The sequence below is a fragment of the Saccopteryx bilineata genome, chromosome 1 (genome assembly GCF_036850765.1).
Source record: "Saccopteryx bilineata isolate mSacBil1 chromosome 1, mSacBil1_pri_phased_curated, whole genome shotgun sequence".
In the NCBI taxonomy this organism is placed as follows: domain Eukaryota; kingdom Metazoa; phylum Chordata; class Mammalia; order Chiroptera; family Emballonuridae; genus Saccopteryx; species Saccopteryx bilineata.
In genome coordinates, this window is record NC_089490.1 from 19,543,517 (window position 1) to 19,565,964 (window position 22,448).

The 22,448-nt window shown below is 52.0% G+C and overlaps 2 protein-coding genes across 6 annotated transcripts in view; one reads left to right on the forward strand and one right to left on the reverse strand.

Annotated features, from left to right (window-relative positions):
• The first annotated feature begins 18 nt into the window (after nt 1-18).
• Nucleotides 19-11,503, forward strand: BYSL (bystin like). Its single transcript, XM_066246158.1, has 7 exons — nt 19-586; nt 4,892-5,054; nt 7,446-7,584; nt 7,938-8,071; nt 9,049-9,209; nt 9,347-9,449; nt 10,093-11,503. Exons 1-7 carry the CDS (start codon nt 325-327, stop codon nt 10,436-10,438), a joined length of 1,308 nt encoding a protein of 435 aa, XP_066102255.1. The 5' UTR covers nt 19-324; the 3' UTR covers nt 10,439-11,503.
• A 492-nt stretch (nt 11,504-11,995) lies between these two features.
• The window catches only part of CCND3 (cyclin D3), a 102,182-nt gene continuing 91,729 nt past the window's right edge, over nt 11,996-22,448 (reverse strand). For 2 of the 5 annotated variants that reach the window (XM_066246396.1, XM_066246297.1), the window contains 4 exons: nt 17,369-17,584; nt 14,344-14,503; nt 13,614-13,750; nt 11,996-13,127 (listed from right to left, as the gene is read on the reverse strand). In XM_066246396.1, the coding sequence (XP_066102493.1) occupies nt 12,960-13,127; nt 13,614-13,750; nt 14,344-14,503; nt 17,369-17,539 (636 nt within the window). In that variant the 5' untranslated portion in view covers nt 17,540-17,584 and the 3' untranslated portion in view covers nt 11,996-12,959. Of the gene's footprint in view, nt 13,128-13,613; nt 13,751-14,343; nt 14,504-17,368; nt 17,585-18,426; nt 18,769-22,448 lie in introns of those variants that run through there. The other 3 variants (XM_066246489.1, XM_066246573.1, XM_066246242.1) reach the window with 2 other exon arrangements.

Below are 22,448 nucleotides of genomic sequence, written 5' to 3' on the forward strand. Positions count from 1 at the left end.
CGCGGCCAGGCGCCTCCTGGGTGCCATCTCCATTGGTATCACTGCCCGACTGCTACCCCCAGTCTTGCAGCACCCTGAGCCTAAATCCACAGAGCTCAGAGAAGCCAACGTTACATGCAATGAGTGTACGTGGTAGTCTAGTCCGAGGACCCGTGAGCTCTTAGCAGGTGGAGGGGCGCTGAAGGCACTCCTGGCCTCCGAACGGTAGGGGGCGCGGTGATCTCCGTGTGGCGTCTTGAGAGCCGGGAGCTCACAGCGCAAGCTCACTCAAGATTTCTTCCCCGTCTCCACGTGTGAACTTTGCCGGTAACTTTTTCGAGAGAAATGCCCAAGTTCAAAGCGGTCCGTGGGGCCGGCGGTCAAGAAAAACACGCCCCCCTTGCCGAGCAGATTTTGGCTGGGGACGCGGTGCGGGCAGGGGCCCGGGAAAAACGGCGGGGTCGCGGAACAGAAGAGGAAGAGTATGTGGGGCCTCGGCTGACCCGACGGATTTTGCAGCAAGCGCGGCAGCAGCAGGAGGAGCTCGAGGCCGAGCATGGGACGGGGGCCAGGTCGGCGGCTCCACGGGAGCGCATCACGCGGCTGGGTGAGTGGCGAGGACGAAGGTTAGGAGCGGGTGGATGGGTGTCGGGCAGGGGAATAGCTTGGAATAAGAGGGTGGGGAGCATGGTACTTCCTTACAAAGGTAATAGAATGGCAGATCTAACCCTGGAGCGGATTTAGAGTAGTCAGCCTTCCACTCTCACTACTAGTTTTACGCCCTTTCTGTTAGGTACCTCTGAAGTTAGTCCAACAGGAAGTGGTTGCTCACAATAAATTCTATTATTTATCCATTTGTTCTATAAACACTTATGGGATGTCTACTAATGCTTCCCATTGTGCTAGGAGCTTAGAAGGTTTAGATCAAGAAGTAAACAAGGCCTGACCAGGCGGTGGCGCAGTGGACAGAGCGTCGGACTGGGATGCGGAAGGCCCAGGTTCGAGACCCCTAGGTCGCCAGCTTGAGCGCAAAAAGCTCACTGGCTTGAGCCCAAGGTCGCTGGCTCAGCAAGGGGTTACTCGGTCTGCTGAGGTTACTCCGTCTGCTGAAGGCCCGCGGTCAAGGCAGATATGAGAAAGCAATCAATGAACAACTAAGGTGTTGCAACGCTGAACGAAAAACTGATGATTGATGCTTCTCATCTCTCCGTTCCTGTCTGTCTATCCTTCTCTCTGACTCTCTCTCTCTGTCTTTGTAAAAAAATAAATAAATAAGTACACTCTTTAAAAAAAGAAGTAAACAAGATTGACACGTGCCTGACTTAAGGATTTTACAGTCTAGCCCAGGAGAGAGTAGACAGTAGATAATAATAATACACTAATTACATGGTGAAGTATAGTTTCTCTGATAACAATAGCATTGATTTTGGAGGTCAGGCTCCCAAGAATTGCATGACCTTTGTGCTGAGACCTGAAAAATGAGTGAGGAGTACCCTAGCAGAGAATATTGTTTAGGGGCCAAAGAGGGAGAGAGAATAAGTAAAAGATGATCAACATTTTATTAGGGTGGGATTGTTGACCTCCCTAATCCATTTCTAAGGGGTCATTTCTTTGTCCTGACAGGTACTTCCTCACCTCTAAGTGTCCTTTGATGGCTCCCCTTTGGTCCCCAACATCTTGCTGAAGTGCCACAGGGTTAATTAAGTCTTTTGACCTCTTCACTTCTCTGGTGCTGTCATTAATTTCATGGTTTAAATAGCATTTATTTGGTGACTGCTCCCAACTTTATAGTCTAGCCTTGATTTCTTCCATGAAATCTAGATTCTTCAGTTGCCTATTTGGCATCTCCAGTTTGAAGTCTAATGGACATCTCAGAGTTAACATGTCCAAAATAGACCTTCTTGCCAAACCTGCCGCTCCAACATCTTCCTCATCTCAATTAATAGCATGATATCCTTCCATTTACCTAAGATTAAAACCTTGTATTCCTCTCTTTCATTTTTCTCATATCTGTTGGGAAATCCTGCTAACTCTACCTTCAAAATATATCCAGAATCAAACCACGTCTCACCACCTTGAAGCCACCCTCTTCAAGCCACCACGATCTCTCACCTGGATTATTGTAGAAGCCTCTTCATTAATTTCTTATACCCTCTACAGTCCACTCTCAACTTAATAGCTAGAGCAGGAGTGGTCAACCTTTTTATACCTACCGCCCACTTTTGTATCTCTGTCAGTAGTAAAATTTTCTAACCGCCCACCGGTTCCACAGTAATGATGATTTATAAAGTAGGGAAGTGACTTTACTTTATAAAATTTATAAAGCAGAGTTACAGCAAGTTAAAGCATATAATTACTTACCGGCCCTGGCCGGTTGGCTCAGCGGTAGAGCATCGGTCTGGCGTGCAGGGGACCCGGGTTGGATTCCCGGCCAGGGCACATAGGAGAAGCGCCCATTTGCTTCTCCACCCCCCCCCCCTTCCTCTCTGTCTCTCTCTTCCCCTCCTGCAGCGGAGGCTCCATTGGAGCAAGGATGGCCCGGGCGCTGGGGATGGCTCCTTGGCTTCTGCCCCAGGCGCTGGAGTGGCTCTGGTCATGGCAGAGCGACGCCCCCTGGTGGGCAGAGCATCGCCCCTGGTGGGTGTGCCGGGTGGATCCCGGTCGGGCGCATGCGGGAGTCTGTCTGACTTTCTCTCCCCATTTCCAGCTTCAGAAAAATACAAAAAAAAAAAAAAAGACAAGGGACAACTATTGGAGAATATGGAAACCAGTTGCGGCAGTGTTGAATTAATCCAGGGCAAGAGATGGTGCTGATCTAGGCTTAGAGCTGTGAAGGATTTGAAAGATATTCTCTGAGGTGGAATCAAGTAGGACTTGGTAATGAATTGGGTGTTAAGGATGAGGTCAGGGGGTGAGGCAGACCTGCCTCCCAGCTTCCAGCTTAGCATTGGGAGGATTGTGATGCCATCCATGTGCTTGGCACAGATATAGAAATCAGTGAGTAGTGTAGACCTAGGAGGAAAAGAGTGAGTTCCATTGATGACAGGTGAAGTTTGAAATGCCTGTGGGTTATCCAAGAGCGGCTGTACAGGTAGCAGCTGGAGTCACAGTCTGGAGTGAAGGGAGGTCTTCCTACAAGGAGAGCTTTGGGAGTTTTTAACATGGGAAGACAAAACACCTGTGCCGTTGCTCCCCCCTCCCCATTTAGCTTTCATCACACGCTCCCTTTGTTAATGACCTGTTCATATGCAGCATTTTATTTCCCTAACTGGAGTATCGCATCCCTTACCGGATGCCGAGCCAGCTGTAGCCTTCCAGTAATCACTGAGGGTTGGCCCATTGAAATCTGACATGCACTGCCTGGCCTCACTGTACCCATCCAGCCTTATTTCTTCTGCTGAACGGACACTCTTGGAACCAAGCCCTCTTACTGGCGTTATAATCCAGATTTGGAACAGGTTCCATCTGCTTCCACGCTTCCTATCCAGAGCCTGATCATCCTCTGCCCTCTTTACCTTCTAAGTGCCTACAGCATATACTGTTTCCACCATTCCGTTGGCCTGTAATCAAACCCGACCATTTCTGTAGAATACAGGTGAAGAATGTACAATAGACCCAGACTATCTGCCATAGGCAAGTTATTTAACTTTTTTTTTGCTTTAGTTCCCCATCTGAAACTGGGTACAATAATAGGACTTACTTCTTGGGGTCGTGAGGGTTATATACTGTGTTTAGAACAGTTCCTGCTGCCTGGCCTGCAGTAGCGCAGTGGATAAGGAGTTGACCTGGAATGCTGAGGTCACTGGTTCAAAGCCCAGGGCTTGCCCGGCACATACGAGAAGTGACTATTACGAGGTGATGTTTCCCACTTCTTCCCCCCTTTCTCTCTTTCTATTCTCTCTACAATCAATAAGTAAAAAAAATTTTTTTAAAGAAAACAGTTCCTGCTACATGACTGAGTATAGTGTGCTAACTATGATATATTGCCATCACTGTCTCATGGGTTCATAAATGTACATTTTGTTTCTCAAGATAGTAAGCCCCGCCCTGGCCAGTTGGCTCAGTGGTAGAGTGTCGGCCCAGTGTGTGGATGTCCCAGCTTCAGTTTCCAGCCAGGGCACACAGGAGAAGCGCCCATCTGCTTCTCCACCCTTCTCCCTCTCCTTCCTCTCTGTCTCTCTCTTCCCCTCCCGCAGCCAAGGCTCCATTGGAGCAAAGTTGGCCCGGGTGTTGAGGATGGCTCCATGGCCATCCTCAGGCGCTAGAATGGCTGGGGTTGATGGGCAGAGCATCGCCCCCTGGTGGGCATGCCGGGTGGATTCTGGTTAGGCACATGCGGGAGTCTGTCTGTCTGTCTGTCTGCCACCACCCCCTTCCCCAATTCTCATTTTGGAAAAATACAAAAAATAAATAAATGATAGTAAGCCCCTGATACAGGAAAGTAGTGCGTGTACCACTGTTCACTACACACATCTGTGTCTATTACAAGCATGTGTATGGCTTATACTATACATCAGGGGTCCCCAAACTTTTTACACAGGGGGCCAGTTCACTGTTCCTCAGACCACTGGAGGGCCGGACTATAAAAAAACTATGAACAAATCCCTATGCACACTGCACATATTTTATTTTAAAGTAAAAAAACAAAATGGGAACAAATACAATATTTAAAATAAAGAACAAGTAAATTTAAATCAACAAACTGACCAGTATTTCAATGGGAACTATGCTCCTCTCACTGACCACCAATGAAAGAGGTGCCCCTTCCGGAAGTGCAGTGGAGGCCGGATAAATGGCCTCAGGGGGCCGCACTTTGGGGACCCCTGCTATACATGGTGATTTAAGTTAAACTGACCTCTGTGTCCTTCACCCCCTGCTTGCTTTTCTATCCATTTCCTCTCCCCTCTTCCAGGTCCAGGGGTGCCACAAGATGGATCAGGTGATGAGGATGAAGAGTGGCCCACCCTGGAGAAGGCTGCCACAATGACAGGGGTGGGCCAGCATGCAGAGGTGGTCGTGGACCCTGAGGACGAGCGTGCCGTTGAGATGTTCATGAATAAAAACCCTCCTGCCAGGTAGGGCTGGCACAGTCTGGAATTTGGGGTAGTGGGTCCTGGTAGCACTGTCCCCCAGGGAAGCATGTGTCCCAGCAGAGTTTTGGTTCCCTGCATTTGGGAAGGGCCTGGGAATTGCTGGTTGTAGGGAATCACCTTAACAAGATTGGCCCATCCTCAAAGGACCATTCTAAGTGAGAAGGACACAGACTCAGAATACCTCCTCCCCCTCCGGCCACCTGTTCTAGAACTGCTTAGATGACCTGGGGAAGCAGCTACTGGACCTTTTTCTGTTTCTGGGGAGATGTGTCCCACTGTGTATGACCTTGGCATGCTCAGGTTTTCTAGTGGTGAACTCAGTGTCCTGGGCCAAGCCTCTTTCGTATCCTGAGCTTCATTTCACTCGGGTTTCTCAGCCTCGGCACCCTTGGCGTTTGGGGCTCTGTACATTCTCTCTCGTGGGGGCTGTTCTGTGCAGTGTAGGCTGTTTAGCAGCATCCCTGTCCTCTACCCACTGGATACCAGTGTGACCTTTCCCTCTATTGTGATAACCAAAAATGTCCCAGATATTGCCCAATTTCCCCTACGGGGTAGATTTACCCCCAGTTAGAACCACTAGTTCATTCCTACCTGCAACAAAGTCGAGCTCCAAAACATGCAGGCATTTAAGCTCTGTGGTCATACTCCTGAATATGTAAATTTTGGCCGGGTGGGGGGTGAGGAGAGTCTAGGATAAGGGCCCTCAGCTGGTTCTGACCCTGTGGCAGCAGGGTGACATTGTTCTTGGTTCCTGAGGCTATTTGAGTTCATGCGTCTCATTGCTAATAACACTGCGAGCAGACAGGGGCTGATGGTAAGGCCTGTGGCAGTCGGAGAGCAGAGAATGAAGAGAGGAGTGTCTTTGCCAGATTGATGCCCAGCGACTGAAATCGATGTCACGAGGTGTCAACTTGAACTTGTGGGCTTGTCCCACCAGAGCGCCTCTCAGTGCATTTAACTCCTTCTGACAAGCTTGGCAGAGTGGTTTTCCAGCTTGCAGTAAACAGAAGAGTAAAGCTACTAGAAACAGGGACTCCGGATAGTCTTGAGAAACGACAGCTGGCGGGCGCCCTCAGAGAGCCGGCCTAGGCCCGTGTGGACTCAGCGGCCCCAGGCCATTTAGTTGGAGGCACGCTGTGGTGTGCTGTCAAGTACCCACACCTTAGGACCCGAACAGCCAGGGTCTGACCCTCTCCCGCGCCTGCGAGCTTTGAGCCTTGGGTGAGTCACTCCCCTTATTCCATGGGCAACACCTTGCACAGGGTTGCACAGACTGTGTGATAACATCTGGGAAGCCCTGTCTCAGTGCCTGGTCTTGGCAAGGTCCTCAGAAAACAGGGGCTGTTTTAAATATACCTCAGCAGCCTCTGAAGGTACCCTTCTTATACCAGAGCCAAATATAATGAGAATTCTGAATCTTCGCAATAAAACGTTGGATGAATTGATTAATGAGGCCAAGAAAAATGTTAATCTTAGAAATACTTCCATATATTTTAATAAATTAAAATGGTAGAGCCTGAGTGGACAGAGCGTCGATGTGGAACACTAGGGTTGCTGGTTCGAAACCCTGGCTTGCCTGGTCAAGGCACATATGGGAGTTGATGCTTCCAGCTCCTCCCCCCTTCTCTCTCTGTCTCTCTCTCTCCCTCTCTCTCTCCTCTCTAAAAATGAATAAATAAAAAATTTAAAAAAAAGATGGTAAATGTCATACTATGTGTATTTGATCACAAAAAAAATATAAAAAAAAAATGAATAATATAAATAAGTAAAATGTTAGAAAGTCTGTGCCCTGGTCTTTTACCAAATGATCCATCCCAGCTATTTGAAATCTTGGTATAGAACTAAAGTGGGTCTGGCACTTTCAACAGGTCCAACTAGGGTTTTGTAATTGGAGAGACCTCAGTATGTTGGCAGCATATTAGGGATGAGTGTGAAATAGGGAGCACTTATCACACATCGACTTTGTACTTACAGTTCCAGGTAACGTATGTGCATTCGTTCATTGAATCCTGACATTAGTGAGTAGATAGGGAACTGAGGCATAGAGAGGCAAAATAGCGTGCCAGGGGCCCTCCAGGGAGCGGGAAAGCCAGGACTTAAACCCAGCAGACCGGCCTCAGAGTTCAGGCTCTTAACCTCGACACAACTCTCCACTTTGTCCTGAGATGGTCAGGTTGTTTGTGCTCTGCAGGGATTCTGTGGTGGGTGTTCAGGCCCAGAGGGAAACTGAAATCGCACATCCCAGCAAGATGACAGATTTATTGGAGCTCACATGGGAATATGTGTGGAGTCTAGAGCTTCCTGGACTCTGACCATAGCACTCACACCCCCTTCCCTCTGCGTACCCCCCCCCACACACACACACACTCTTAGGCGTACCCTGGCTGACATCATCATGGAGAAGCTGACAGAGAAGCAGACGGAAGTTGAGACAGTCATGTCGGAGGTGACAGGCTTCCCTATGCCCCAGCTGGACCCCCGAGTCCTGGAGGTCTACAGAGGAGTCCGGGAGGTAAGAGCTAGAATAATCTCCCAGGGGCTCTGGGTTCCCACCTAAAGTCATGAGTGCCCTCATCTCTCATACAAAAAAGGTCTGCTGGCCAAGAACCATCTTAAGCTTGAGTATAAAGGGTTCAGAGTCCTTCTGTGCTACTTAGTGATTTGGTTGCCATAGGTAAGCTTCTTAATTCTCTGGTCTCGGTTTCCTCATCTGGAAAACAAGGGTGATGATACATAGTATCTCCTCATACGGTTTTTGTGAGGTTTAAGCGAGTGAATATATGAAAAGTCCCTGGACTAGCGCCCAGCACCTGGCAAGCAGTGTTATGTGTTAATGGTGGTGATGATTGACTCCCTCATCCCCAGGTGTTATCTAAGTACCGCAGTGGGAAGCTGCCCAAGGCATTTAAGATCATCCCTGCCCTCTCCAACTGGGAGCAGATTCTCTACGTCACCGAGCCCGAGGCCTGGACTGCTGCTGCCATGTACCAAGCCACGAGGTAGAGTAGCGGGAGGATAGGAGGGCCTTCGGTCTCTGGGTAAGGACGGCTGTGGGACGTGCAGGCTCGCCTAGCCTTTGCCCCAGAGCTCTCTTTATTATTTTAATTGATTGATTAGCTGACTGACTGATTTCAGAGAGGAGGGGAGAAAGAGAAATACTGATTTGTTGTTCATTTATTTATGCATTCATTGGTTGAGTTGTATGTACCCTGACTGAGGATCAAACCTGCAACCTTGGTGTATCAGAACAATGCTCTAATCAACTGAGCCACCTGACCAGGGCCAGGAGCTTTCTTGTGCTTCTCTCGATCATATTTTCCCAGCTTTCCTTGTTTCATGTTTTGGGGCCAAGACCTTTTTGAGAATGTCCTGCGATGAGTTTCTAGGGAAGAGGCTTATAACCACTGGGCTACACCTTGGTGTGTCAGACTGGCCTCAGAAGTCTGTGGTTGGGCCCTGGCCGGTTAGCTTAGTAGAGCATTGTCCTGAAACACTAAGGTTGCAGGTTCGATCCCCAGTCAGGTAACATGGGAAGCAACCAGTGAATGCACAGCTAAGTGGAACAAGAAATGAATGCTTCCCTGCCCTATCTCCTACCCCTACCCCTCCCTTCTCTATAAAATCAATTTTTAAAAATATTTGAAGGGAAAAAGATGGCTCCCTGGGTACTCTCAGATCCCTCAAAGAGTAGAGCAGAGAAGACCCATGCCATGACGGGGACGGGAGGGGGACAGCCGAGCACCCGTCGGTTTGCGAGCTCTGGCCCTCTCAGTGTTCACCTGTTCGGACACGTCCTGTAGCCCCTCTGATCCCTCCAATCTGACATGGGTGATGCATGCACACGGCACACACAGTCCCACACACCCCTCAAATATCACATGCAGCATCCACAGTGATATTTAAAGGGCCAGCTCCACTATCAAGTGACCTGGGATCTCCCTGCTACCTCTCCCCCCCCCCAAAAAAAAAACACTAGGATTTTCGCCTCTAACCTGAAGGAACACATGGCCCAGCGCTTCTACAACCTTGTCCTGCTCCCCCGGGTACGAGATGACATTGCTGAATACAAACGGCTCAATTTCCACCTCTACATGGCCCTCAAGAAGGCTCTGTTCAAGCCCGGAGCCTGGTTTAAAGGTGCGGACCCGGGAAGTGGTTAAGAGAGGGTAGAAAGCATGACTGGGGAGAGCTGTCTGCAGTGGGTGGGGGTGCTCCCTGCTTTGCCTCCTTTCCCGCCCCCTGGGCTCAGCGACTGTCCCTCGGACTCTCCCCAGGGATCCTGATCCCTCTCTGTGAGTCGGGCACCTGTACCCTCCGGGAAGCCGTCATCGTGGGCAGCATCATCACCAAGTGCTCCATCCCTGTGCTGCATGCCAGGTAGTACTGGGGAAGGAGACCAGTGGTCAGTGGGGTCACTGGGACTGGGGAAGTGGGTGGGGCGCACAGTGGAGGTGGAGCTAAGAGCCAGTCGGTGTATCGTTACTCCACTAAGTTATAAGTTCCACAAGAACAGGGTCCCGATGCCCGGCACATAGTAAGTGCTCAGTAAGTAGTTGAACAGACGAATAGGGAACATGGCAAGAAAGTAGGTTAGGGGTGGAGATGTTGAGAGATTTTGACAGTCTAGTCGGATACTGATTGAGACAAGCAGTCTGAGCCAGAGGGAGGGTTTGGGATGAATCAGCATCCCCAAGTTCAGGGGGGATGATTAAGTCTGCATAGGTGAGCTCTGGTGGGATAGCTCAGTTGGTTAGAGCATTGTCCCGGAGCACAGAGGTTGCTGGTTCAATCCCCAGTCAGGGCACATACAGGAGCAGATCCTGTCTCTTCCCCCTCTCCCTTCCTCTCTTACTAAAATCAGTAAAACTAAAAAAAGTCTGCATAGGTGAGAAAGCCTGAGATGGCCGTCTTAGGAATGTGCAGTATAGGGGCCAGCAGAGGAGAAGAGGGGAAAACGGGGATCAGTAGAACCGGTCCCCCAACACTGCCCACCACTGACCCCTGCCCACCCTCCCACCAGCGCGGCCATGCTGAAAATCGCCGAGATGGAATACAGCGGTGCCAACAGCATCTTCCTGCGGCTGCTGCTGGATAAGAAGTACGCTCTACCCTACCGTGTGCTGGACGCCCTGGTCTTCCACTTCCTGGGCTTCCGGACGGAGAAGCGCCAGCTGCCCGTGCTCTGGCACCAGTGCCTCCTGACTTTGGTCCAGCGCTATAAGGCCGACCTGGCCACAGAGCAGAAGGAGGCCCTCCTGGAACTGCTCCGGTTGCAGCCCCACCCACAGCTGTCCCCCGAGATCCGGCGAGAGCTGCAGAGCGCAGTGCCCCGAGACGTGGAAGATGTTCCCATCACCGTGGACTGAGGGGTGTCGGAGCACCCCAGGGTCCCTGTGGGTGACTGAAGGTGACACTGAACCGTTACAACCAAAGACCCAAACCTAGGCAGCGAGAGCTCACGGGCATCTGTGACTCCCCAGTGCCCGACAGGGAAGGCTGAGGGTCTGCCTGCCTCCCTGCTCCATTCTAGGCCATGGGTCCTGCTCAGAAAATGGAACCTGTCGGAGATGCCACACCCCAGCATTCCTACCCCCTGCGGGAGCGTGGAGAAAGTCCTCTCAGGCACTGTGTTGGGTCACTGGGGCGTGGATAAAAAGACCAGTATTTATTGAGCTTCTGCGTTTTACTGTGCTCAGTGGAGATCTTCCTGCTTTCCCTCTATCCAGAGGTAGGGTTTTCTCCTCCCCATCCGTCTGGGAGTGGATTCCTCCCCAGTTCACGCAGGACCCGACCCACATCCTTATTCCACAAGCTTGCCTCTCCAGGCTGTGCCCAGCGTTAGCCCCTCGGGCCCAGGCTCTGTCCTCCGATACAGGCTGCTTGGAGACAATGCCGGCAGCCAGGGGCTCCAAACACAGTCTGTCCCGGCTGTGGATGGAGAGCGAGGAAGGTGATCCAGAGGCCGGACAGGTCTGAGAGGAATACCAGTTGTGCCCAGGAATGATTAGATCTGGGTCGCCACCAGACAAGTTCCCTTTTCAGCTTTCTTGGCGGAGCTTTAGACCAGAGTTTGGCAAACTGGGGTAATATCCCCATCTTCTTAGGAACTTACTGACTTATGGCATACCCCAATGAACTAAAAGTGGTTTTAATGGATGTGAGAATTTCTGAAGCAGTTTTGTGATAGGTGAGAGTGACTGAGATTCCAGTCTCAGTCTGTGACTGGGACACGGCCACTCCCATCTGTGTCCACATCCTCATGGCTGCCGTCTCACTATAGCACCCGAGTCCAGTCCTGGAACTCGTGAGCCTTCAAAACTGGGGATTTGTTCTAACCTAGTTAATATATTTGGGAAGAATTTGATCATAACACAAATAACATTTACGTGCAATTCTGTCCTTGAGAAACATGGAGGAAAAAGAAGCTGCACCCAGCTGAACCAAAATATACACAAAATGCATGCACCTCTAACACTCGGGTCGGGAGTCCCACCCACACTGGTGTCACAGCCTGCCGACCCTGCTTCCAGGGAACTTCAGGTCTTTCTGAAGATAAAGGACAATACTGTATTTGTTTCTTAACCATTTAGTGCATAAAAACTATTCTGTCCAGTTTTAAGTGTTGCTTAAGTTTCCCAGTGTTGTGCCTTAAGCCCACACATAAGTCTGGTGGGTTTTATTACGCAGTTTTGCAGAGTACAGCAAGTTTTATAAATGTGCACATTCCATTATAAAGCAGACTGACTTATGTGGCACAGAGATGACATGGCCCTCAAGCCTAGAACATTCTATTCTGGCTCTTTGCAGAAAAGGCTTGATGTGCCCATGGGAGACCATTGGTTTCTGCCCTCTCTACCTCATGCAGTTTAGAAATAGACTTTTACCCACTGTCACCACCACCCAACCCAATAAGCCAAGGATGGTTCTATTCCAGATTCTTTATTTAAGGTGTCAGGACGGGCCTGGGCCAGCAGCCTGGACCTTGTAGCCTTAGGAAAGACCTGTGTCAACAGGGTATGCCTCCCTCCGGAGAGGGGGCTTAGACATTCCCAGATCATCCCTGCTTCATCCCCGCTGAAGGATGGGGCAGAGGGCCAGAGGGGAGGCCTGGCCTCCCCAGGCTATAGCAGCTCCTGGTTCACAAAGATCCTAGCCAACAGCAGAGGGGCAGGACGCAGCAACCGCCAGGGTTCACACCGCTCGTGGGGCAGGTGGGCCCCACCACACCCTCTTACAGTTGTATTCAATGCAGTTAATAAATTAAAACGACCTCTTCCTTCAGCACTGACCCCCCCTCAATCACACAGGAGAAGCTGAGCGGAAAGCAAAGCAAGGAGGAATTATAGGTTCTTGAGGCTCTTCCAGAGGCTCGGGCGGAGCACGCATTACACAGGGCTCTCCAAAGTGTGCTGAGAGCTATCCAGACTAGGTCCCCTCAGAATATAGGAAACTTCTTCAGAAAGGCCCCATCCATATGTAGTAACTCTAGAAGGTGCAGCACCTTTATAAGGCACTGGGGTGTTCTGGCATTTGAGAACAAGAGAGCCCCGAGATAAGGGGCCTCAGGAAGGAATGCTGGTGTGTGTATTCTACCTACTGGGATCACGCCTCTGACCAGCTGGCCGGCCCCAGCCCCAACAGGAGCCGAGCTGCTCAGAGGCGGAGGGGAGGGGCCTGGCCAGCCACCCAGACGTGGCTGGCCAGGCCCCTTAGTGCACACCGCGGGGATAGGTAGGACCTGCCCCCTTCTGTTTAGCAGAGGGCAAATAGGAAGGCGCCCACTCAGACAGTTGTGGCAGCTGTGGCGTGGTTCACTCCTGCAGGGAGAGAGGGTGACAGTGTCCCCTCCTCTGCTGTCAGTGGCCACGGGAGGGGACCTGTCCAGGGCTACAGGTGGATGGCGGTGACGTCTGTGGGGGTGCTGGTCTGGCTGGGCCCCTGGCTGCTGGAGCCCCGGGGGGCTTTGGGTGCCGGGCTGGGGGAGGTCTGGGCCGCTTCCCTGAGGCTCTCCCTGAGCGCTGCTTCAATCTGCTCCTGGCAGGCCCGCAGGCAGTCCTGGGGACGGGAAACGGTGAGGAGGGACTGGCGCAGGGCCGCGGAGGAAGGTCTCCTTCCCGCCCCCCAGAGCAACTGGCAGCAGGTGCAGGGGATGGACACCTCCCAGCGCACGGGGAAGTCTGGGGAGGTTAGGCCACAGCCCAGCCCCAGGAATCAGCCTTCAATTCTCAGAAACTGGCAAGAGGATGTGGCAAAAGGGTGTGAGCACAGCCCTGCATCTGACACCAAGTCCCCACCCCCCACTCCTGTACACTATTTTGCAGAAAAGGGCACCCAGGGATGGTGCCCTTTAACCCATCTAAGACCACTTGCTCTTCTCCGGGCCAAGGCAGGAGATAAAAGGCCACAGAAGCCCCAAGGGCAGGGCACATGAAACCAAGAGTGGGGACCAGGTTGGAGCTGGATGGCTCCCTCTGCTGGAGGCTCAGGGAATAGCAGTGACTCACGAATTGACAGGCGGAGGCCCAGCTGCCCAGCACTCACCACTTCAGTGCCTGTGATCCCTGCCAGCAGCTCCGTGAGCTCATCACCGGATGTGGAACAGGCACCCAGGCCTTGCACTGCAGCCCCAATGCTGCCCGTGGCGATCATGGATGGCGGGTACATGGCAAAGGTATAATCTTGGAAAGAGGGAGACAGAACTGTGAGGCAAGGAGAACATCAAGATTAACAGGCAGGTGGACTTCCTGTTGCTCAGGAAGCGCCAGGCAGCATGAATAGAGCAGCGGGCATCCTGGGAAATGCCAGCAGTAAGCAGTGTGAGACTGGGCAAGGGAGAACGGTGGGAAAGCCCTGTGGAGAGGCTCAGGATGGACAGACTTCGCAGGTCAGGTCCAGGGTAGTCCTTAAGTGATCCTGGCCTGGAACCAGGGAGTGAATGAGTCTTTCTCCCTGGTGTGGAAATAAAACTAGCTCCTTGGGTTCTGCTCCCAACTTAAATCACTACAAAACCTTGCAAAAAAACCCCTTAGAATCACTTCTTTCTAAGCCCTCCGAGTCCCTGCCTCCCTATGTCCAGGGGTTCTCTACTATCCCATTCAGTATGAACTAACTCTGATTGTGTGCCACTGCTTTTCTGTATTGATACTGGGGCTGAAAAAGGATCCAAGTTTCACACACTTGAAAGGCCTATCAACCACAGTCTCCAAGTTACCTCTGACCCTTCAAAGTCTTGATTTTCCTGATTTGGCAAAAATGTGCCTAGAGACCTTACCTGTAGCACAGAGGGCCAGGAAGGTCTGAGCATGCTTTTTGACCAAGGCCTGGCGGTCGCTGGGCAGAGAGAGCCGGTGCAGAATCAGGGCCAGGAAGTCATGGGCAATCACAGCAGCCAGGTCCCACTTGAGCTTCCCCAGGACCAGCACCTCCCAGTCCTGGCGATTGGAGAAGAGGGTGGGGTCAGTGGCTGAAGAAGGGAAGGGAAGGGGGTAAAGCAGAAGGAAGTCCACCGAACTTGAAGACCAAGACCCTAGTTTCCTAGTTTGGCTTCTGGACGTAGGGACTAGCACTGTGGAGGGGGGGGGGGGGGGTCTAGGGTAGGGAGGAGCTGAGGGACACGCTGTACATAAATTCTTTTAAATCCTGTTTGGATGTCTTTTGGAGGCCAATACTAAAGGCCTTCTCCTGCCTTCATTCGGGGCTCTGAGCACTTCTCCGGCCAGGGCTGAAAGAGAAGGCTGCAGCAACAGCTATCACCAGCATCTCTATGAACCTGCGGCTCCTCCGGGGGAAAGCTGACTCTCCATAATACCAAGGACTGGTACAAGGGGACATGATAACGAGCCTCTCCAACGCTGCATCCCAGCCAAGCCTCTACCACTTGAAGAAACAGCAGGGAGGAGGCCACGCCTCCTCTGATACAGCCGCTGAACCAACCCTGAGGTTCCTCAAAGGGGAGGTTGCCCAACCCAACCCACATCCCCTTGGTGGGACATCAAGTTTGGGTCCTGAGATATAGCACCCCCCTCCACCCCCTTCAGCTGGAACCCACAGTGCATAATGCCGTTTGAATCTAAGAGATGTGCGCACCGAGCCCAAGAGGATGGGTCTGGGTGAGCCCTGGGACCGACCCTATCTCCACCTGCCCAAGCCTGCACACCCCTGCTAAGTCCCTGAGAGAGGCTGAGTCCCACGCCAATCCACTCTTGTGGGGTTCCCAGCCCTGGCCCCGTGTCTGAGTTGCACACATGAGGATTTCTTCATTGTTTTATCTCAGGAAGGAACCCGTGGGTTTGACCCTGTACTGAGGCAGAAATGGCAGCCCCACCCAACCTCTCCCAGGCCCCTGCCTCGGTGTCATCCTCCCAAAACTCTCCCGGGGCCCCACAGAAAACAGCCTGGCCTGGAGCCTGAAGAAGTAGGGACGAGAAGCTAGCATTCTACTCCCAGTGCGTGTCCCAGTAGCCAAACTAACTCAGAAGTGACCAGAAAGCACCTAGCCTCCAAGGAAACATCTGGAAGGCAACTTGGGAGTGGAGCTCGCCCTGTGGGGAGAAATGTGGTCTTGTGTGAAGGAAGGTGGCCACCTTGCCCTGTATCCGGGCAACCTCTGAGAATCTCAGCCCTGGTTCGGCAGAGAGCACACCCCTGGGAGGGAGCAGCTGCGGTGGCTGGCAGCCTCCACCATATCCCACCAGCCTTGAAGGCCACCTGGGCTAGCCAGAAGACCCAGCTCTCGCCATCCGCTCCAGGGCTGCTGCGGCAGGACCCGTCCCTGCTCTGGGCCTCAGCCTTCTTTGCTTCACAAGGATTTGGACTGATGAGTTCTCTGAGGTCCCTTCCCACTCTGACCTTCTAGGAGCCATCTGCGTGCTCCACGCCCAGCTCAGACACAGGGAGTAGAGGGAAGAGTACTATGCGCTCGTTCTGAGAAACTTCCCTCACACCAGGGCACACATACCATCCCAATCTTCCTTCACAAAAAGGAAGTCCCTTTTCCCTTCCAGCCCAAACCCCTCCAAAAACATCTTGCTTGCTGGCCCTGGAGCCCAGCTCCACCTTCAGATTTGCCAAAAACGACCAGATTCATCACAAAGAGCTGTGCGGCCTCCCTGATTCCCAACTGCGGCCTCCTACTCCCATCTCTGAGAGCTACTTGGCAGGAAGAGGAATCCCGTTCCTGGACAAGCAGCAGTCGGGGGCCCCAGTACCCTGGCTTCCTGGCCAGCCAATCACAGCAGCCTGCATGCTGCCCTCCTCCCCGGGAGATGGGGCCCAGAGACTCCTGTCAGGGTCAGCAGAAGACTTGGCCGTGTAGAGCATGGTTGAGGAAGGTGCCTGCTCACCCACCCTCTCCCCAGACCCGTTGATCTGCACCACCTAGACTACCTCTTCCGGATCCAAGCAGCTCCCCGACCTCCTCTCTAGGCTTTAGGAAAGGAGAACCGGTGGCTTGCCTGCCCTGCCTCGGAAGGCCCAGCCCAAGTTCCCAGCAAGAGGCCCCGGGAGCCACTTCCCAAACCACAGGAGTGACAGCAGCTCCCCACAGGGTTATGAAAGACCTTGGTCAGGGTGGGCGGGCCAGGGGAGGGGGCATCATTATCACATCGGAAGCAGCTGCAGCTCAGCCCCCTGTCAGTCCCTTAGCCCTGGCCTTTGGCTAAGGGGAGAGGGAGAGAGGATTCCACCAGGCCTGAAGCAGCTGCTCGAATTCCTCAGAATGAGGATTAGGAAGGAGCTGTCTCTGCTGGGATATAAGAGGAAGGAAAGAAGGTGGGATGGGACTCCTTGGCCCTTCCTCAGAGCAATCAGGGCTGGGCTTTAATCTGCTCTGGGAGGCTTTTCAATCACAAAGTCCACACCGGGATAAAAACTCACCCAAAGCGGCCCCCTTCCCCCACATGAAGCACATTCCACTCCCCCACTCCAGTGGGGGTGTGCAGGCATGTCCTCCTGCTGCCAATAACTAACTCATGATGGTTGTGTAAACCCAGAGGCAAAGTACTAGTGAGTGTAGACATGCAGTTTGACTTGTTGCTATCTGGGGGAAAGACCAAGAAGGAGTGGCACCCCCTGGAGGTCAGAAGAAGGAGAGTTAGTTCATGCGGGTAGCTTAAGCCTGTGCTGGGGTTACTCTAACCACGGCCAGGCAATGCCCCATCTTTTGTCCAGATATATAGCCTCTGCATCGCTCAGCCCTCCGCAGGAAGCAGAAAGCCTCCAGGTGTTCGTTTTTTCCTTTTCCCAGTAAATGACGCGGCGGTGGTATGTGTTGGGGGTGGGATGAGGTAGGCACGCACCCGCATCTGGTGGGGAGAGACAGCGTGGTCGGTGTAGATGCACAATTTTTCGATGGTCAAGGGAGTAGTCTCACGCAGTTTGGAGGCTAGCAGCATGCAGACCGCACCCAGGAGCTGCAACTGCGCCTTGGGGGTGGGGACACAGGACAGGTAGCGATCCAAGTAGTTCATGGCCAGGGGGAAGACTTCCTCCTCACAACGCTGCTCCTCACATACCTGGGTGGAGGACACACAGTCACTGCTGGGCAGGGGCGTGGGAAGCGCAGCAGCACTAAAGGAGCAAGGGGTGCGCTAAAGGGAAGTGGGACGGGGAGCAGAATTAGAAGGGGGTAAATGTATTACAGCGGCAAGGACTAATACGGAGGATGCACTTTCCCCAAGGTGACGCCCCCGCCCCACTTCCTCAGTGTTTCCTTCTTCCCTCCCTTCCCCTAGGGAAGGTACGCCAGAGGCTCCCTTACTTAAGGACTCCACACCAAGATTCCCCTCCCCCATGGGGGCGGCCCAGGAGTCACCCACAGGAGTCAGAGAGCTGAGACCCTATCCCCATTACCATCACCCACTGCACACACCCAAAAAGAAGGGAGGAGGCTCCTGCCGCTGCCTCCCGCACTTTTCATTTCCCTGACCGCCGGAAAAGTGCGCGCGCCACCCCCACCACCTTCCCCGCCAGAACCCCGCGACAGACACAGGAACCGGCGCTGGGGCGGGGGCGGCCGAGCCCAGGATTTTCCAGGCGCGCTCTCCTAAGATGGGGCGGGGAAGGGAGGCAGGACACGCTCGAGAAGCCGGAGGAGAGAAGGTGGACCCGAAGAAAGGATTAGTTAAGAGTGCGAAACCACTGGCACTCAGAGACGGGGATGGAAAAGGGAAAGGGACACAGCACGGGGGCAGCCAGCTAGGGTTCCGAGGGAAAAAGGCCAGGCCCGGGGGTCTGGGCCACCGAAGCTTCTTGCTGATTGCTGCTGAGACCAGGATGTCCCAACAGGGCGGCCCCGGGATGTCCGGAGCCGAGGACTCAGGGACGGCGGGGGAGGGGAGACCCGTCCGGGCGATACCTCCAGCATCCAGTACGCCAGCATCTTTCGCATGTGCGGCTTGATCTCCCTCTGCACGCACTGGAAGTAAGAGGCGCGGGGCACGTAGCGCTCCTCCAGGCGGAGCAAGCTCTGCAGGACACGCTGGTCCCCCAACAGCCGCGGGTCCGGCCCGGCCCGGGGCGCATGCCGGGTGCCCTCGCAGCACAGCAGCTCCATACTTGGGCAGCGCACAGGAAGGACCGGAGTGCGGGCTCGCAAGCCAGAACACAGGCGGCGGGCCGGAGAGCGCGAGGCGCGGGACTGGTGCTGGTGCTGGCACTGCGCGGTGGAGCGCCGGCCCGCCTGCGCCGGCGCGCGCGCCGCTTCCCTGACAGGCGCCCCGCCCCTCGCGACGATGTAGCAACCGTGGAATGCTCAACGTCACAACGTTGGCTCCAAGGGGCGGGGCCGCGGGCGCCCCAGACGGAAAGGGCTGGCGGGCGCCCCCCTCCCCCACAGCGGCCGCATTGGGCGCCCCGGCGCGGGCCGGCCTGCTTCCGGTCGCCCCGCACCCTTCTTGCCCACCCGGCCGAGAGCGTTTTCTTGGAGGTGGACCTCTTCCCCATCAAAAGCCCTTATTTTGTTTCTCTGACATGAGTCGCCGGGAAAAGAACTTTTCTCCAAAGGTTATTCATTCATTGTTCAAAACCGACCTCACCCGCTGCTTGCTCTGGAAATAGAAAAACTAATAAAAGAACTAGTTCTTCGCGAACACGGTTCTCAGCACTTAACGTACAATAACTTACTAAATCCTCACAAAAACGCAGTTAGGTATTACACTTATTTTTCATTTAAGGTAATAAGCACGCTTAACAGTGTGGCAGAGGTAGGAATGGGAAGCCCGCAGTCTGGCCCCAGAATTTGTGCTCCACTGGTCCCCATTGCTACATCTCGCTGCGATCCCAAAGCTCACCCCATCTGCAAGGCCTAGAGCTGGTTAGAAATGCAGATTGTCAGGACTATGCCTGACCGGTGGGATCAAAATCTGCATTTCAACAAGACCCCCGCTGATCCCAGTGCGCATTCAAGTATTTTAAGGCCTGGTCGAAAGTAGCACATTACAAATACAACTGGGAGGAGAGGCCATAGATTCAAGGCCTCACTTGTCATGAAGTCTGCTGCGTGGCCTTGGACAAGCCCTGAAAGTCGGCCTTAGCTTCTGTTTGAGGAAAACGTGGGCGGAGAAACTAGATCCTCTCGGAAGGAGTTTCTTGCTCAGACTCTATAAAATCTTCCAATTGCCATTTCTTATACCTCCCAAACTTTGGGTTACTTTGTAGTTTCCCCAAAGCTGGATTCCACAAGGCCAAAAGGCAGACCACAAGCCTCCAGTAATGCTCCCGGTGGGAGGAGGCCTGGGGGAATTCCTGCCTCTCTGAGGTCCTCCAGAGGGAAAGGACGTGAAGGAAGGAAGTACTGGAGAAATAACACTGTATAGAAGAGACAAGTTCTATGCTAAACGTTTTCTCAATGAATTGCTTTTCATATAAGTTTTATTGTAGTTCAAATATCATGGAAATATTCACTCACGTTTTAGAAAACTTAGAAAATACAGATAAGCCACACACAAAAAGAAAATACTGATTACCTGCAATTTCACTATCCAGAGATTACCCTTTAAAATGTCCATGTTTATCTTTTCTTTTTTTTTAAGGGAGAAGAGGGGAGACAGTGAGACAGACTCCTCCAGCATGCACCCTGACGGGAATCTACCCGGCAACCCTTGACTTGGCTCAATGCTCCCATCAACCCAACTATTTTTAGTGTCTGAGGCTGCTGCACTGGAGCCAACCAGCTATCCTCAGCACCTGGGGCAAAGCTCCAACCAGTAGAGCCACTGGCTACGTACGGGAGGGGAGAGAAGAGGGAGAGCAAAAGGGAGGGAAGCAAATGGTCACTTCTCTTGGGTGCCCAGACTGGGAATCCAACCCAGCACACATCCATACACCAGCAGACTCTCTATCCACTGAGCCAAAGGGCCAGGGCCTATTTTTCTAAAATTGTTCTATTTTTTTAAATATGAGATTATCAAACTGAACTAGTGACCCCTTGCTCAAGCCAGTGACCTTGGACTCAAGCCAGCTACCTTTGGACTAAAGCCAGCAACCTTTGGGCTCAAGCCAGAGACCATGTGTTGGGCAGATAAAATGTATTATACTCACTTTGTAAAAGATGACGCTGCCCACGTGGAGGCCGTTGCCCAGGTGATATTAATGTGTGTTGGGGGCAGGTAGAATCCTTGTAGCCTGGGGCTTGGTTTTGGGATTAAGCCTTTCCCACCCTTTTTGATGTGGGGTGGTACAATCCCATCATGCCCCAGATAAGTGACTTTGTATTAGAGACTTCCCTATTTTGTATATTGGATTAAAGGTTTTGAATCTACGCTATAAAATAGGGGCAGAACAGGAGTTTGCGCTTGGTTCCTGAGATTATCATTAGAGGAGAGAGCAGAGAGAAGAGAGCAGAAAGAGGCCATGTGGCCAGGAGAAGCAGCCAAGATGGCGGAGTATTGAGTGAAAGGCCAGTTTGTGCAGTTTGACGCTGGAGAAGGAAGGAGATGGGGAACAGAGGTGAATAAGTCTGGTGAGCTAGAAACCTTTGATTCTAGGAAACTCGGATAAGTCAGTAGCTTTGTGAGCACTAATGTGAGTGGGTTTTGGAGCCCAGTGTGTGTTTTTTACTTGCCCACCGGGTGCAAGCTAGAATTAAAGATGGTGGCCCACCAGTTCTTGGCTTCGTTGTTTCTTTACCGACTGTCCGAATCCAATGCGAACCTGCATGGGCCGGGCTGCTGTGTTGGCAGCCCTGGCTGCTGGCTTTACATCATGAAATTATGTCAATGATCCCAGCTCAAGCTGGCGACCTGCACTCAAGCTGGATGAGCCCTCACTCAAGCCAGCAACCTCAGATTTCAAACCTGGAACCTCAGTGTCCCAGGTCGATGTTCTATTCATTGCAAGACCACTGGTCAGGCCCCAGATTTTCTTTATTGAGAAAGAAAACTGGTAAAATGAAAAGTAGTTTACTAGTAATATTTTGATACTATATTAGAAGACATTTACATTTCTTATGTAAATAATTACTTATTCATGCCCTTTGCCCATTCTTTTATAGAGATGTTTGTTACTCTTATTGATGTGTAAGTGCTCATTACATTTTAAGGATAGCTTTTTTCGTATTTTTTGTCATATATCTTAAAAATTTCTTTAGTTCACTGTTTGCCTTTCATTTTTGACTCATGGTAGAGTTATTATTTTTTTAACAAAGAGGAAGTTTTTCTTTTTCTGTAGCCTGATTTACTGATATTTTCTTTTTAAGAATTTTTTAAAATTTGTATTTATTGATTTTTAGCCAGAGAGGAAAGGAGAGGAAGAGAGAGAGAGGAAGAAAGAGAGAGAGACATAGGAACATCAATCCATCCCTGTACGTGCCCTGACTGGGGATCAAACCAGCAACCTCTGGGCTTCAGGCCAGTGCTCTAACCAGCTGAGCTATCCTGCCAGGGCTACTATTATTTTCTTTAATGGCTTCTGCCTTTGAATCATGTGAAAATGTAGGAGGTGCTTATAGATTTTTTTTTTTTTTACGCCAGGGAGCTTGTTGAAAATGCAGGTTTCTGGTCCCTGCTTCAGGGTTTTTCATTCTTCAAGTCTGTGATGAGGCTCCCAAAGTCTGCATTGTCAAGAGTACACACAATAGCCTGACCTGTGGTGGCGCAGTGGATAAAGCGTCAACCTAGAAATGCTGAGGTCGCCGGTTCGAAACCCTGGGCTTGCCTGGTCAAGGCATATATGGGAGTTGATGCTTCCAGCTCCTCCCCACCTTCTCTCTCTGTCTCTCTCTCCTCTCTGTCTCCCTCTCTGTCTCTCTCTCTCTCCCTTTCTCTCTCCTCTCTAAAATGAATAAAAATAAAAAAAAGAGTACACACAATAAAGGTTTTTCTTTTTCATGTGTACATTGTTACCTACCATTTATTCAGTGTATCATATATTAAGTGAGGC